This window comes from Zingiber officinale, chromosome 8A, assembly GCF_018446385.1.
Source record: "Zingiber officinale cultivar Zhangliang chromosome 8A, Zo_v1.1, whole genome shotgun sequence".
In the NCBI taxonomy this organism is placed as follows: domain Eukaryota; kingdom Viridiplantae; phylum Streptophyta; class Magnoliopsida; order Zingiberales; family Zingiberaceae; genus Zingiber; species Zingiber officinale.
Window position 1 is genome coordinate 69,210,722 of NC_056000.1, and position 17,376 is coordinate 69,228,097.

The 17,376-nt window shown below is 34.9% G+C and overlaps 1 protein-coding gene across 6 annotated transcripts; it reads left to right on the top strand.

Annotated features, from left to right (window-relative positions):
• The first annotated feature begins 570 nt into the window (after positions 1-570).
• On the top strand, positions 571-12,664 carry LOC122009403 (ubinuclein-1-like). 6 transcript variants are annotated; one of them, XM_042565542.1, is made up of 14 exons: positions 571-1,080; positions 1,328-1,411; positions 1,536-1,625; positions 3,328-3,404; positions 4,367-4,952; positions 7,097-7,196; positions 7,274-7,383; positions 8,882-8,968; positions 9,767-9,892; positions 10,055-10,186; positions 10,704-10,751; positions 10,941-11,039; positions 11,925-12,052; positions 12,171-12,352. In XM_042565542.1, exons 1-14 carry the CDS (start codon positions 757-759, stop codon positions 12,208-12,210), a joined length of 2,031 nt encoding a protein of 676 aa, XP_042421476.1. In that variant the 5' UTR covers positions 571-756; the 3' UTR covers positions 12,211-12,352. The 6 variants fall into 6 exon arrangements, with proteins under 6 accessions (XP_042421476.1, XP_042421472.1, XP_042421473.1 ...); XM_042565538.1 differs by having other exon boundaries at positions 11,925-12,664; XM_042565539.1 differs by having other exon boundaries at positions 7,100-7,196; positions 11,925-12,664.
• Positions 12,665-17,376: the final 4,712 nt, after the last annotated feature.

Here is a 17,376-nt window from a genome sequence, read left to right on the forward strand (position 1 = left end):
GACTCACCTCAATCAAATCATCCAAAAGCAACCTCTTTTGCCTATGTTTCCAAGATACCTTCCAAATCCTTGTTCTTATGTTTACCAATTTGGGTAATCATGGCGAGTAGCTTTGCTTGCAAATAAATGTTGAGCTATATAAAGTTAGTATAAGAATAAAAAATTATCGGTAATTTAAAAAATAAGAATATTAAGATGGATATATAAATAAAATAAAGAATATTATAAAATTGGCTTATATTTATTGAGAGTAAATTTTAAAACGTCATTTATGCATTCAAATAAATACTCAGAAGTAATATGAAATCATGATAAATAAGTAAATTAATAGAGATTTAATGAATAAAAACTTAATTATTGTCATTGTTACAATGCATCCGTTAAGACATTTTAAGGAGGGAAAGAATATTTTGAAAAAAAAAATTTTAAATTACCATTTGATAATTTTAAAACTACACTGTGAAATTGAATATTTAGAAAAATAGGAGCGTGGTTTCGATAAAAAATTTAAAAAAGGAAAAAAATACGGAGAATAATTTGAAATGTGGTCGGTATATCCCATTCGGGAAAAGGAATGGAGTTGGGGTCACCTTCGCCTTCACTGTGCAAGTGAAGGCCGGTTAATTGAGGCCTTCGGCGTGTCTGCTCAGCTCAATCAATCCCGCGCGATCCCTCAACGCCTCCACCACCGGCGCTAGGGATCGATCCTGATCACGGATCTCTTCTTCGATCTCTCCGAGCCCTCATCCTCCTTCCATGGATTCCGCCGCTAGGGCTTCCTCCTCTTCCTTCCCCACCACTTCTTCCGCTTCCGCTGCCGCCCCGCCGCTGCCGCATCTCCCGACGGCAGCGGTGGCAGCAGTGGCGCCTTCGTCATCGGCTGCCGCCTCCCTGCAGAACGAGCCGCCGCCTACTGACGGGGCCCAGAGGCTTCGGTTCTCGGTGACCCTCAAGCCCGGGGAGACCACCATTGTGTCCTGGAAGCGTTTGCTTAAGGATAACGACAAGGGGCAAAGATCCCCTCCCGTTGCTGCCCTCGCTGACCGGCCCCTCGCTGCTCAGTCCGGAGAAGTCGATGCGGTAGGGTTTTCCCTCTGTAATGATCTCACCGCTCCCTTTCGTATGCAGCATCTTGTTTCGTTATTCCTGCTGTTGTAATCTGCGTTTGACTTTTTCCGGCGAGAGAGCTCAATTAGTTTGCAATGTGCTACATGCTCCCGGGACGTGCGTTCTCTCCAGTTAAAACTTGTTATTGATTTTGTGTATTTGTTTCTTATTCAGTATCGCATTTTATATAAATCTAGTTTATTGTTTGTGGGGACATCAGCCTTCAGCAGCAGATCCAAAAGATGCAGTTCCGCCTCCAAACCGCTTTAGCGCAGTTATAGAGAAGATTGAACGCCTGTACGTGGTATGGAGTGCCTCCTACATTCATATTCTTGCTTATATGATTTTGGATTTTTTATGAAATCATTATTTTCTGATCTTTTACACGCTGGCTAATGGCTTGATGAAGTGTAAGTTTGTTGACCTAGGGAAACCAAAGTAGTGATGAAGAACTTGATGGCATCCCAGATGATGATCAATATGACACGGAGGATTCATTTATAGATGATGCTGAATTGGTTAGTGACACTTACCCATCTATGAATGTTATTGCAATAATTAGTACTGAGAGAGACCCTAACATCACTTTTTTTTTATTCCTATCTTTGTTATTTTTCAAATGTTTGTTGCATCATCAATATGCTAAAAACTTTTTGAACTAATTGAATGATTGGTTAGTTTTTGGTATATAACTAGTAGATTTGAAACACCAGTTTAGTGAAGCCACTGAAGTTTAAAACACTGGCTAGAATATTGATATTAGCAAGTTTTTGTATTAAACAATTTTGTTCGATTTTCTACCTTGATTTCATCCTACAAAATTTATTTGACTTCAATTGCATGTTCTGAGAAGTGGTCTATGCACCTGTATATGATAGACAATCATATAATTTAATATTCAATTGGCTTACCTTGACGAATGTAGTTTATTAGTTTAGCTCTTTTTGATGTTGAAGTATGGATAAGCTAGAGATGAAGAAGATAAATGACATCCTTTATGATTAATCTTTGTGATTTAATATCATGGAGATGAAAAAGAAATAGATTTCTTCTACTTGACATTTCGATGGATCTTATTCAATGATTTAGAATAAAAAATATCATAGATTGCAAAAGAAATGATTTAACTTGATAAATCTAATTTTAGACTTCCTGAGCCGAGGTGGCCAAGGGAGAGCTTCAATAATTAGATGATAGGTGTTGCTTCACTACTGTTGTTAGTGAGACATTGTTGCTGCTGACAAAAGGTGGCTGTCACTAGAAGAGGTCATCTTCTATAGTGGAACCAGGGGAAGGAGGAGGTCTCCTGCTGGTGGTTTAAGCAGAGGGAAGAATTTATCTCCTTTGTGGTAGAAGCAGGGGAATAAGATGATCTGATAACTATAGTTGTCATGTGGGTCTTAGCAGAGGTGGAATGGAATAGGCTGTCAGCTACCTGTTGGAAGAGGACAAAGGGACAGTTTTGGTGGCTGGGATGCTGGTGATGAAGGGGTTGGGTTTTCCACCAGAGGAACCGGTGGCTGATGTCTGATGAGGATTTTGGGAGGAGGCATTGGGGTGATGGTCAGTTATTGTAGACCCAAAAGGAACTTTATTTGTCAATGAAGTTGAGATGAGAAGGCAATGACTATGGCATGGGCAATATTTGCCATTCTTTTCAGGTATGTGGGTTGAAAAGTACTATTGTGCACATTGAAAGTAAAATGCCTTAGTTTCATGTTGATAAAACATTTTCTTATCCCTAGTTAAAATCAATTTTCTAACTTCAGTGAGGTTGTATAAACACCTCAGTATGTTCAAGTTAAGACTCATTTAAACTGGTTGCCAATGTTATGGAAAAGGTAAATTGACATTATCCAAAAACATAATAACCTAGCATATCCTCTTTATTATAATATTTTATTTATTGGGTTAGCCATTTTATATGAATAATTTTCTTAGTATAAGTGTTCCATGTTTAAATACTAAATCTCTTCACTTTGAAATTTTCCCTTTGATAAGCTTTGCTTTACATGATAATGCACTAACCATTATACTGCTGTAATGAGATGCACCTTCTAGCTATGTTCATACTTTATTGCAATTTGATGGATAAACATTCTTAAATTCTTAAAACATGCAAATAAATTATATTATACCTTTGATTCTGTTTTCTTCTTTTTTACTGGTTTAACATTGAAGGTTATATTGATTCTGCTGTTTTTTTTTTAATTTTTGCAGGATGAGTACTTTCAAGTAGACAAAATGTCGACAAAACATAATGGATATTTTGTCAACAAAGGAAAGTTAGAGCAAATGTAACTTTCTGCCACATGATTTGTATTTTCTTGGGTGCTTATTTGCTTCAAGATAACTAATCTTGACTTATTCAAACATGCTTTGCTTTATGTTCTCTATATCTTTTCTTTAGTCATTTTAATTATCATTGAAATTGTGGAGAATTTGCAGTTTAAGTAGTATGGTTCTTTGGTATTGTGTTATTTGCAGCAATGAAATGTTAAATTGCAAGACTTTGTAATCATTAATCTCTCATGTTTTTTGCTTAATTGAAGTACAATAATATATAAAAGCTCATTACTCAATCGACAAGTGAGAGTTAAGAATTGAGGTATATATAGGGGGAAACCTGGTCCATATTGACAGTTTTTCCCCCGATTGGGATGTCTAGTTATTGAAAAAAAAAAGATCTTTGCGTAGAATGGTAGGATTCTATGTGAGGACCCTCCAAAGGCACTATGCTAAAGGCTTTGCATGTTTGTGCCCCATTAAAGGACATATTTAGAGTATTTTTGTTGGATAACAAACTGCAATATATGGTTCCTTATGTGCATGCTGGTGAGTAGTGGCCTTGTTTCATATGGCTAAGCAGACATAGTTAGAGTGTTCTTGTTGGATAACAAATTGCAATATATGGTTCTTTACGTGCATGCTGGTTAGTAGTGACCTTGTTTCATATGGCTGATATAGCCTATGTAGTGGAATGTTAGTTATCTTTAGTCACAAACAATTACCGATTTCTTAGCTTTTGATTATTTATCTCTTTTAGTCATTTATCTCAGACGAGGTGGATGATGGTAAGGATATATTTCTAAAATGGCCTCACCTATCTGGACTTCTCTTGGAACTTGATTTAAGCCAGTGAAAGTTTTGATCATTGATTTTGTTTGCCCTATAGTAAATTCAATGACTGTTAAAGTTTCTCTGGATTGTAAATTGAATTATAATTTCACAAGATTTTTGCTTTTGTTTTCTGTAATAGTGAGTCTAGCTTGACACCTAAAGAGGCACCAAAGAAAAGGAGAAGAAAGGATACGCCCAAGCTGCATGGCGATGGTAGTCATATCATAGTTTCTAATGACCCAGCAAATGCTGGCAAAGTACGAGCTAAAGATGCTGCTAGGAGCAGTTCAGTGGCGGGAAGGAAATTAAATCATGCAAAAGTTTATGCATCATATGGTGAACATTACAATGAGGAAGGAAGATCGTTAAAATATCGACCAAAAGCTACTACAACAGTCAGTAAAAGGAAATCTGTGGATTTCACCACCACATCAGAAGAACAATCAATCGCAAGACTACCATATAAAGACATTTCATCTACACCTTCTGGGTTGAAGGATTTTGATAAGCATAAAGCCAATGTTGGAACTTCTCACAGGTCAAGGGCAAGTGACTTTTTAGACCAAGCACATCGTGATAAAGGACAAGTATATTTTCAGTCAAAAAAGTTGCTAAATGGTGGAACTAGGGAGGCATCCACAAAAGTCAGACATGCAGATAGATACAATTCTGGTGATGCTTTTTCTATGAATTCCTCTGGGAGTTCATATCATGTACATTCAGCGGTTAGTTCTTTGCTCTTTGATGATCATTGTATTTCGTTTATTTTACCTTTCTCATAAAGAAATGAACATCATTTCAGCTTTCAATGACTTGTTTATTTGACCATTTCATATTTGCTATGAACTTCACCTTGTCTGAATGACCCGTGCACAGTGATTCTATGGACAGAAGGGAGTGTCTCCTGCAAAATAAAACTGTCAATAGTTTTTTTCCTGAAAAAGAAAGCCAGCTTTCCTAAAGCTCAACCTCCTAATCCTTTGTTAATGCATCTGTTAACTTCATGGGAAGTGTAGAGTTGAAAGTTAAATTATATATATCTTGGTTGGGGTACGCCAAGTGATCACCTTAAAGAGAAAATGACGCTGTTATTTTAATCTTCTTTAATTATATATATGATTAGGTTAGCCTTTTGAAATTTTCTTTGTTGAAATATTGCAATTTTAAGCTAATTAAGGGGTCATAGTGCCACATAAATCTGTCACGCTGCTTACATATTAATCCTGTCTCCATTGAAATTAAAAAATGAGTTCTTGCTTTTCAAATTAAGGATGCTCACTGTCTTTCTCTTTACATACTGAAATTTACTAGTCACTTTGGTTGCCTCTTTTATTCATCTGTTTCTCTGATTTTATATCAACATTGGACTTAGAGCTTTGTTATAGTATTCTCTTGGTTATACTGCAAAAATTTGTTGTAACAAAGAATGCTTTGTGTATTTGCTTAGCTTGGCTTCCTTCAGATAAATTCGAGGAAATTATTTTCTATTCTGGTATTAATTAGGGATTAGGAAATTTAGACATTTATCTACATTTTGAAGGAATAGGATGGAAATATGATTGCTTGTGTGGAGCATGGATTTTTTTTGTAATATATAAAATAATTACTTGTCTAGTCACTTTTCGGTATCATTAACTATCATATCTTTGGGCATTCAAACCTATATTACTCGACCATGGACTTGATTTTGTATTAAAGAGATTATTCTATTTTCTAGTTTTCCTTCATTTACTTTTCTATACAGAACGTAGTAACTGTTATACCTTATGACCTACGCCTTCAAGATTAGAATACTTCATTTATTGGTTTTCATCATCCTTATGAAGTTGTATTTCTTAGCGTCAATGCCATTTAATGTTGGTTGTCTAGCAAGCCTCAACCTTTTAGTTTTACATCATTTGTTGTTTTTCTCTACACAGATGCATGGTGAAATATGCTTTTAAGAGCATTTCTTGTACTGGTTCTTCAAAATGGAGCTCCAATTCCCATCTTTTTCATTAATGATCCCTAAACTAGTTTTCTGACAGCATTAACATGACATTATGAATATTTGTGAAGTTATGTGATTAGTCATTATTTTACTTAGTGGAGGAAGAACTCTTGTATACCTATCTTCTGTAAACTTTGATGAGTCAGTGCGTAAAGCAAAGATTGGTGGATAAATACCTTAACATTTTCCTATCTTCTTTCCCTGTAATGGAAAAAATCTTTGTAGTGCCAAATATTGGATTAGAAATGGAGAACTGCTTAGATGCAATCAGTGGATCACCCTGGCCTTTTCCCTATACATACATACATACATACATACATACATACATACACACACACATATATATATATATATATATATATATATGAGCCTGCAAAACCCCCATAAAAATAAAATATAGATTCACAGTTAGCTAACATTTCTAAAAGATTAATCATTTTGCTCACACCTGTGACTCTAATAAGTAATGGTGCCAGTGGATCTTCACCTTTATTTTCTGGGAAAAAATTGTTTAATGTGTATCTGCTAACTAGTTCTTTTACATTGCTTCTGCACAGTTTTAGTGAAACAATCAGTTAAGATTTTTTTTTTGAGTTTTGACTCATGCTCTTCAAACGAGGAAGACGAAGACCAAAAAAGACTTGGTAATAATAAAACAAGATAAAATTTATTTAAGTATAGATGATGATATAGTAGGAGATAGAGCGGTGTAAAACGATCAGTATAGCTGACTCCATCTAGTGGGATAAAGCTTATGTGTTGTTTTAACTCATGGTGTTCACTCTGCCATTTTGTAGACTACCTGTTTTGCGTTTTTTGTGGCTGGGAATACTTTTGTTATGCCTAATTCATCTTGCTTTGCTATTTGTTGTGTATTAGCAGAAACCATTCTCAAGGGTGAAAGAAGGCTCTTCTGTTAGACCTAAAGGTACAACACTTGAACGGGCTATACGCGATCTCGAAATGATAGTGGCTGAATGTAAACCTTCTGAACTCCAGATTATTTAGTCATTAACAGCATTTTATTTTTTGAACTTCAAGAACATGGTTCTGTAGGTAGACCACCAACTCTTATTGTTCGAGATGCAGATCCTGCATTTCAAAGCATCAAAAGGAGACTTCCCCAGCCTGTAAAACAGAAGCTTGCTAAAGTAGCCCGATTATCGGTATTGTTGAATGGCCTTTATTCTCATTACCTTTGTAGAGATCTCCACTGCTACTAAAGAAAAACATCAACGTACCCTATATGTTTCCAATTTGTTGGAGCTCATACTAGAGGATCTTTAAAAGTTTAGTATGGCACGCTTTGGTTTTGACATAGGGGATTAGTTGCCTTTAGCTAGGAGAATGAGACTTCTATGAATTCCTTAGTTCATCTGTATGTATTCAATACCTACTAATTGGACTTTTTTTTTTCTTTTGCTTTTCTGTAGACATATTAGGGATTTACTACCCTGGTATGTAAAATTCAGTTGTTTCATAGCTGTGATCAGAGTTTTAAACATGTTTTTACACACATTGGGGCACCATGTAACATTACGGGCAATCTCCTTCAGATGGAACACTTTGAGATGATCAAGCGAAGCTCTGGAACAACTCTGGAACATCTTTTTCTTTTTCTTCCTACAATCTGTACCAACACATGGTATGGGCGTTGGCATTGAAACCAAAATCACTTTAGTCATTCACTAATATCAGTATCTGAACCTATATAATTTTGGCCAATCACCATTATCGACTTCTAAATTTTTGTTGTAATTGCTATGCATCATAGACCTATTACTCTTAATGCTATATAATGTTTCTGTTTTTGTTTAAGTTGCAAAGCTTCAAAAAGGTTATATATGTAAAAAAAAGGATAGCTCGGTGCATGAAGCTGCTGCCAATGCAGGATTCCGGGGAAGGGTCTATTATATGCAACCTTATCCTTTTGTAAGAGGCTATTTTCAAGACTTAAACATGTAACCTTTAGGTCGATATCAACTTTATTATTGCACCAAGACTCCCCTTCAACTTTACATATGGAACAAGAAGCAAAAATAAATAAATATTGAATTCATGTTACCTCTTCATGTAGTATTGTCATCTTCCTCTTCCTATCATTAGCATATGCCAGCGAGACTCAGTTGGCAACAAGCAGCAGTCAGCATCCAAATCTCTTGTATATTTCATCAGGAATTCAAATCTAATGAAACATAAAAAATTTGTCTGGCCATGTTTGTGCTTGTTCCGATTATTTGCATTGGGCTGCATATGGATGTTATCCATCCATCTGAGTTATATGCAAAATATCATTATCATCGTTACAGCTCAATATGTTTCATGATACAAACAAACACTTAATAACTTTATCTGATTGGAAGAAGAAAAAAGTTTTTGCAATTTTCCAATGGATACAGTTTGGTGGGTCTGACTAAATTGTATCCACCTATTTCAAAATGTTATTTTCTTGTAATTTATGAGCCTCTTGGCACTGGTCGCATCTGCTAGCACATGATGGAATTCCAACATGCTCACTGTGTTGCTTTTGTGACTTTTCTTTGATTCTTCAACATTTCTTTTCTTGTTTACCTGTAAATTATATCAAATGTTAAATTATGCTTAGCAAATTCTTTTTCACCTCTGGATCAGCAGTTCATAATCAAAAGAAGTCACTTTTTTTAGGCGAGCCAAGGTAAAATTTCAGAAGATGAGTTGGTAGATCGACTTATGGGCATTCTAGGTCACCTAATGCAGCGCAAGACATTGAAGGTAACCTTTATGACAAGTTAAATGGAGTAGGGAATTAGGTATGCTGCTTTATTTTGACAGAATATAATTAATACTCGTTATTTACCTATTCTAATGGTATACATTTTATTAATTCAATATAATGGCTTCAAATTTCAGTGCTTATGGATAAACACAAGATTTAAAGTATCATTTTGTGCTAGAGTTTTGGTGTACGGGTTGGAATAGGATGGTTTTAGTATTGTGCCGTGTTGACACTCAGCACACTTCTTATTATTCTTGCTTTTCTTGACACTTCAACTGGTTCAATGGTGTATAAATGAGTTATGATTCTCTATGTTGACTGAATATAATTTTGAAATTATTTACCTAGACAAATGATATAGTTATATTGCTCTATGTTGACCGAATATAACTATGACATTATTTATCTAGTCTAATGCTATACCTTTTTATTAAATCAATATAATGGGTTCAAATTTCAGTACCTGTGTTGATTGGTATCAATCAACACTTAAATTCATTAGCCAAGAATATGCAAAATGATAAATAAACCATGGCTCACAGTTAATAAGCTACTACATCATTTCCTCACGGCTTGAAATTGTAAGCACATGCTTCAAATAACTGATCAATTCACTTCCTTCTTAATATTTGGTTACTGGTTTGGAAAGAGATAAATCAATCAGTCTGAAGGGACATATGTTCTTGTTTCTGTATTTTTTTTATTAAATATTTCATTTCTATTTGATTGGTGGATGTTTTATGTGGTTAAGTATTCCTTCACTTCGATTCTTTTTCTTTTGTACATCTTATTAGAAAAACATGCGAGCAATGGTTGAGTTAGGCAATTCAGCAAAACAGCAGAAAGCCAATAGATTCGAACAGATAAAAAAGGAGGTTAATGAGATGGTTAGAGCACGGGTTTCTCAGTTGAAGTCCCAGGTAATAGTTAATTGCTGGGCACGTAAATTTCTGAGATTGCATACCATTGATAGATCCATAACTTCAAATAGTTGGGATTGATGGTCTGTTATTGTTGTCTCTCATTAGTGAATTTATTTCAGCTATTACCTTGTCAGTTCTTATGGTGAACTTATATTTCAGTTGGCTGAGCAACAAGAAGGTTCAACTATTGACTTTAGGGAAACCAATAATGATGAAAGAAGAGCCCTGAAAGGAAGTATGGATTCTTCACTAGAAGACAAAATTTGTGAACTCTATGATTTGTATGTTGAGGTACCAAGTGCTGCTAATATCTTGTTTCTTTTTATGATGACATACAGTTTTGATACAAAATTTCTCTAATATACTGAAGTCAAAATAGATAGTTCGTGGAGATTACTGTGCGATTAGATAATGTTAGTGTTAATGGAATTTTAAAAGGCCAGTGTTAGTAAGATAGGCCAGTGTTAGTAAGATTTGAAATCGTATCCTAGAATTGATATTGTTGAATTATCCAGCACAAGTTGAATACTCCAATGATCCATTTTTAGTCTGCACAAGGTTTTAGGTCTCAGTCCAGTGCTAGCATGCTACTTGATATGACACAGTTTAACGGCTCCTACCTGTACTCAAACAGTATTGGCTGGCACAGGTTCTTTGCTGACCTGACGTCATGCCAATCCTGGTCCACACATGACCTTATACTCGAACCAGTACGTGTTGCCCATCTCAGGTCACGCGACTAGGATTCCAAACTCCAAGTTAGGTATTGGATGTTGGGTTATTTGAAAATTTATATTATTCATTTCAGGGAATGGACGAGGACAAAGGCCCTCAAAGCAGGAAACTCTATTTAGAGGTAGTATTAAATTATTAAAATGTTCTCTTGATCAGTTACTTGTTGATATTTCTTTTTGGAGGTCTCTTTATTAGTTACTACTTTATATTTAGTAACTATTTTTCATTAGTTACTATTTATTAATTTTATTTCACTTTGATGACTTATATATATATATTTTTTAATTGAAATGTTTGTTCTACATCCCAGCTTGCAGAATTGTGGCCAAATGGTTACATGGATAACATAGGCATCAAAGATGCTATTTACAGATCGAAAGAAAGGAAAAGAGCACTTTTGCAGCATAAGGTCTTAATTTCCCACCTATCTGTTACCCTTCTTTTGTTTTTTTTTTTTTTTGCAAATTATTTCCTTATCTGAACCTTTAATTAATTAATTAGAATGTTATTTATCTTTAGTACATGCCATTATGTTCCATTTAACATTTAAAACGTGTTATACCTAAATGTTATTACTTTGTATTTTTTTTCATGAAAAAAAAATGTTTGTAGATTTGGTAACGTGCAACTGTTTGTTGATTTAGTGTCATGAAGCTGACATTCTCTTTGCCTGGAACTTGTAATTATATTACTAAAAATAAATGTAGCTTAAGAATAATCAATCTGAGTCTCAGGATGGAAGATGTTTTTGTTTGATCTCTTACACAGAATATTTTAGTTTCTGAAGTTGCTAACAAATAGAGCTGCCAATTTTGATTACAACTGAAAATTGACTTGTATGCTTGTAAATATGACAAATGGTCTTATGTTTTAGTTAAAAAGAATATTGCTCTACGCATCAAACATGTTAGGCATGCAACCATACTTGTCTTTGTTATTCCCCTGCAGAATTCAAATGATGTTTCTGAAGTTTGATAAAGATTGAGAAATCTCTCGCTGACAATGGAGCATTAGTAATAAGAACTTGTAGGCCAGGGTTTGCCTGCCTTAAGATATAGCTCAAGAACAAGAGAAGATTTTCTTCCCACTGAAATGCATTGTGAACAGATATTATATAATTTGATTTCACCCACCAACTTTTCTGAATCAACAAAAACCTACCGACTACACAGCATTGGTTTTGATATCCTAATTATTTTTTAGAAAAATAGTCTGCTCTCCGCTTCTTGTTATTGTTGACCTTTCTTTTTTTCCGTATGCACGTTAAATTGGCATTCTTTTATACTCTTTTCAGGCTCGTGATGAAGAGAGAATCAAAAGAAAAAAGTTGGCTTCCGCGATTAGAGCAGGCGAATCCAGTCCAGCTTCTCAATCACGGGGTTCACAAGAGAAGACATTTCCTGCCATTGATACAGCTGCCAAGTACCTCCCAACCACTAAGCTTGTTCCTAATCAAGTTTTGTGTTCAACCAGCACAGCCGTGGATGCAACACTACCTTATACTAATTCTATCCAACCTGTATCGAAAAATTCTGACAAGGCTAGAAATGCTGATGCGAGAACAAACCACGAGGATGTAAAGAAAAATTTGAGAAGGAAGATGGAATCTGAGTCGAGCGAGACCCGTGTTCATCCCGATAAGCTCCTGTCTCAGCATGCCATGGATAAACAAAAGTCTCCTAAGCTTCCTGATGAAACAAATGCAAGCAATCATCCTAAGCCGAACCCTGAATCGGCTGGCCCTCCAGGTTCTGACCAGGCAAACTGATTTCCCAACAAAGAAAGATTAAAAATTAATCAAGGCTCAAGTGATTTTTTCCCCTTCTTTTTCTAATTCTATATCATAATCTTCTCGACCAATCGTAGTCCCTCTGAAGTATCATTTGATGTGAATCGCTGACATGGCTTGACATTTAGGCTGTCCCTGCGATTACGAACTGATCTTTTTACTAGAACAAATGAGTATTGCCATGTCTCTTTCAATGAATATTCTCAAACCGTTTGAGTTTCATTTACTTTATTTTTTAAGTTGTATTTACTTAAATCTTAATAGCTTTTTAGCTTAGCCATTAATCATAGTTCCACAAGATTGGCATTTTAACATGCTTTAGTTATTGTAATTATTTAGATTTATATAATTGATTTTTATGTAAGATTTAATGCTTCTATAAATTATTTTTAATAAAAAATTTAAAATAGTTAATTTCGGATGATTTATAAAATTGTAATAGGTATGCTTTATTATTATTATTATTATTATTATTATTATTATTATTATTATTATTATTATTATTTTAGCTTCTATAAATTAATATATGTTTGTATTAGGTTTTTTTTTACCGTTTCTTATTCTTAATTAGTTTAATGACATGGTCAATTTTAAATTTAATTTTCATTAAATATTCTACACTAAGTTACTAAATTATGTAAAAGTTGTTCCAGGAGTTATGGTGTCTTGGTAGGATATTTAGGTACCTAAGTTATGACATATTTATAAAAAAAAAAATTCTTTAAATGGGGTACGCAATCAAAGGATGTTAGACTCTTGGGTTGCCTATTGCGTGTGCTTTCTAATTATCTAAGTGGTTGGTGAAAATATTTTGCGAGACTGGATTGGTCATTGCAGGATTAGTTAATGAGGTTAAATGGGTTTATCAATTTTTTTTTAAATTACGTAAAAGTTGTTAAAAATTCAAATTATTGGTAAGTTTTAAAATTATTAAATCACATATCTAATTTCATTTTTGCCCCTTTAAATCGATTGTTACATTGCAACAATAAATTCAAATATTATTCATTAACACAAAATGTCTTAAATCTAGTACTATACTGTAATAATCGATTAAAAAATTTAATTCGTGTTTAAAAAATTACTGCTCTCAATATGGTATATGAAAATGACGTTTGAGAACATGAGTATAATTCGGAGAATTAGATAAATATATATGATTTGGTTTCATATTATTTTGAGCTCATCTAGTTTTCCTTATTTAATACGTCATTATTGAGAGTAGTAATTTTTGAAATACGAATTAGATTTTTCGAATATATTTGTGTTTAAAAAATTATTACTTTTAATATGATATATAGAAATGATGTTTGAGGATATGAATATAATTAACAAAACTAGATGGACACATAGATGATAGTATAATAGGTTGATAAATCTCAACGCAAATCTTATGCATTCTATTCAATTCTTAAGAAATTATAAATTGAGTAGATAAAATTATGGAAGCGTACTAGAATCCATAGTATACAGTCAATTTTGGGCAAGATCTTCAATTTGCAAATTTTCCTTAGTATCCAGAGAGTTTTGTCGATGAGGAAAATAAAATAAAAGCATCATCTACAAACTGGGACCATACCCTTATTTATAGAACATAAGTTTACCTATTTCTATTTTGACCCCTCAACAAATTAGAAATTACACATGGTATCCACATTAATATATTCATAACAATTAAACCCTTAAGTTATATTCCTTAATGATAAATTTGATCATATTAAATTATGACTTATTTAATTAATGACATTAGATATTTATAATTACAATTATGGTCCCAAAATTCTAACAATCTCCCACTGGACCATATGTATAAACTTATAAATGTTAACCTTAATGAGCTCATAACTTTTGTCATCATAGTCGTAGGGATTCCTTAACAATCTCGTCCATTAATTATATAGATATAGGATCAATGTTGTCATTAGTGTATTTATCACAACTAAACCATCAATGGTCACGTACATCAATATAATCAAATGACATAGATCAATTATAAATATGTGGCATGAATACATGCAAAGTGATCTATTCATGTCAAATTTTAACTGATCCTCCTTATAATCAAAGTGAGATCAAAACTTTAACTTAAGTTATACAAAGTATAATGAAGTAAATATTGAATTTTATATCTGATCAGATAATCTGCAAATACATAAGTTTTAACAATATAGCCAAACATATATAGTACAAACTTCCACTAGATCTAGATTTTACCAAATTGAATAACACTCATATGAGTGGTATACTCATAAAAGGCATTGGGTGGTAAACCCTTTGTAAAAAGATCTACTATCATAGAGTTTGTATTTATGTGTTCTATAGAAATTTGTCTACTTTGTACTCTTTTTTTCACAACAAGGAACTTGATATCAATGTGCTTCAATTTTGTCAAGCTCTTATTATTGTTAGAATACAATACAGCTGATCGATTGCCACAAAATAACTTCAATGGTCTTTCAACCCTTCCCAAAATATGCAATCTAGTGATAAAATTTTTCCGTCGTATTCTATGATTAGATGCCTCGTAACATGCTATAAACTCTGCTGCCATGGTGGAAGAAACTATCAGTGCTTGTTGGCACTTCTCTAAGAAATAACTCCACTGGCCAACAGAAAAACATAGCCTGAAGTGGATCTCGTGCTATCTTGGCATCCTGCAAAATTAGAGTCAGAATATCCCATGATCTCAAGAGTATTTGACCTCTTATATGTGAACATGTCATAAGTTGTTCTCTTTAAGTATCTCATTACCCTCTTTGCTGCTTTCCAATGATCCATTACTGGGTTGTTTAAATATGTGCCCAATACTCCAACAATGTACACAATATCCGAGCGCGCACAAACTTGAGTATACATAAGACTTCCTATAGTTGAAGCATAGCGAATCTTTTGCATTTCTTGAGTCTCGAGGTTTCCTTTAGGGCATTGTTTAAGATTAAACTTGTCTCCTTTAGCGACCGGGGTATTACCATATTTGCAATCTTGCATGCCAAATCTTTTAAGCACCTTATCGATATAGTTCTTTTGCAATAATCCAAGAATACCTCGAGAACAATCTCGGTGTATTTAGATTCCTAATACAAAGGATGTGTTACCAAGATATTTTATTTCAAAATATCTAGATAGAAATTTCTTGGTATCGTTTAACATACCTATATCGTTGTGGCAAGCAAAATGTCATCAACATATAGAACCAAGAAGATATGCTTACTCCCACTGAACTTATGATACACACAATCATCTACCAAATTCACTTCAAAACCAAATGAGATTATTATTTGATGAAATTTGTAGTACCATTGACGAGATGCTTGTTTTAACCCAAGATGGACTTCTTAAGTTTGTAAACCATACTCTTTGGATCTCCCAATATAAAGTATTCTGGTTGCGCCATATAGATTGTTTCATCAATGTCTCTATTGAGAAAAGTTGTCTTGACATCCATCTAATTAGAGGTGTAATCGAGCCGAGCCGAGCCAAACTCTTGGATGTTTGAGTTTGGCTCGTTTATAATCGAGTCGAGCTCGAGCTTTATTTAACGAATATATTCATGGCTCACGAGCTTATTAGAGCTTTTATCGAGCCTAAACGAACTTAATAAATATAAATTATAAATTTAAATATTCATTAAAAACTAAATTATATATTTTTAAAAAATTATAATATTCTTGTTAAAATTTATAATTTTATTCTAATAAATAAATTTAATATTGATCCGGTAGTAAGAGTGGGCCCCCCCCTTTCTTGCAAAGTCAACGCCAAGGGGAAGTCACCGGAACAGCCGCCCACCCAGAGGAGAGTGTGGTCCGACCGGACGGATGGCCGTAGACGGCCGGTCCGATTGGACTGCCGGCCGGCCGATGGAATCGAGTACCCGGAGGGGCCCGGCCGGCTCGCACTTGTAGTTGGGAGGCACCCTGTCAAATCGGGGTTCCGACGCTCAGTTAAAAAGGTCATGGACCGAGCTGACCTTTTGACCGACCGCAGTCATAAAACACCCCTGTTTGTTAGTCTCCACAAAGCACAAGTAAACCACTGCGGATGTCCGGTCGGATGTTTAGGTATCTGTCCGCTCGGACTACAAGTTTGGAGCAAAGGAAAAGGCCAGAGGATTTCTTTCTTTGACAACCTGTAGGTTTCACGTGTGTGCCATGCTCCAAATCTTGTGACAGGGGATTCTGCTGTCCCATCGAGGGCATGCTTTGACTGTAGCGATATGGGTCAGGTAAACTTTCTGACAGCCGCGTACCTAGGAAAGGACAGGTAAGCTTTCTGACAGCCGCATACCTAGGATAGGACAGGAGACACTTATGCACCTTGGTACGCGTGCCCAAACCTTAAGAACCTCAGGTTTCATCGACAAAGGATTCTGGTATGTACTCTGAGACTTCTGGAGCCACCTTGTTCATCGTGATTTACCTGACTTGAGCGTCGGAGGGTCGTCGCTGGGAATCCCCTTCCCGGCTCGACTTCTGTGCAGGATAGCCGGAGCATCTCGACACTAGTTGGAGATCTACATCAGCGAGCCTTGGAGCGTCACGTGCCCAGTGTCAGGAGCATCTCGACACTAGTTGGAGATCTACATCAGCGAGCCTTGGAGCGTCACGTGCCCAGCGTCTGTTGACTTCTGGTTCGGACAGGATCAAATATATTTGTCTATGTTTTTCATAAGTAGAGTGTAAAATCTATAAATTTAATATCAAAACTATTATTTTTTTTATTTAAAGTTGATTTATGAGCTTAACGAACATGTTCATGAGCTAACGAGCCGAATATTGTGAAGCTTGAGCTTGGTTTGTTTATCTTAACGAGTCTCATTAAACGAGCTCAAACAAGTTATTATCGAATCGAGCTTCGAATAGCTCACGAGCGGCTTGGCTCATTTACACCCCTACATCTAATAGAGTTCCATATCGAAGTGTGCAACAAGTACCATGATTGTCTTTAAAGAGTCCTT

What these genes read in the sequence shown, in the direction of transcription:
- LOC122009403 (XM_042565538.1), top strand. Translation starts at nt 757, where the DNA reads ATGGATTCCGCCGCTAGGGCTTCCTCCTCTTCCTTCCCCACCACTTCT. An exon ending in CGAAATGATAGTGGCTGAAT is followed by an intron (nt 7,197 to 7,273) that starts GTAAACCTTCTG and finishes ATGGTTCTGTAG; the next exon opens with GTAGACCACCAACTCTTATT. An exon ending in GCAGGAAACTCTATTTAGAG is followed by an intron (nt 10,752 to 10,940) that starts GTAGTATTAAAT and finishes TCTACATCCCAG; the next exon opens with CTTGCAGAATTGTGGCCAAA.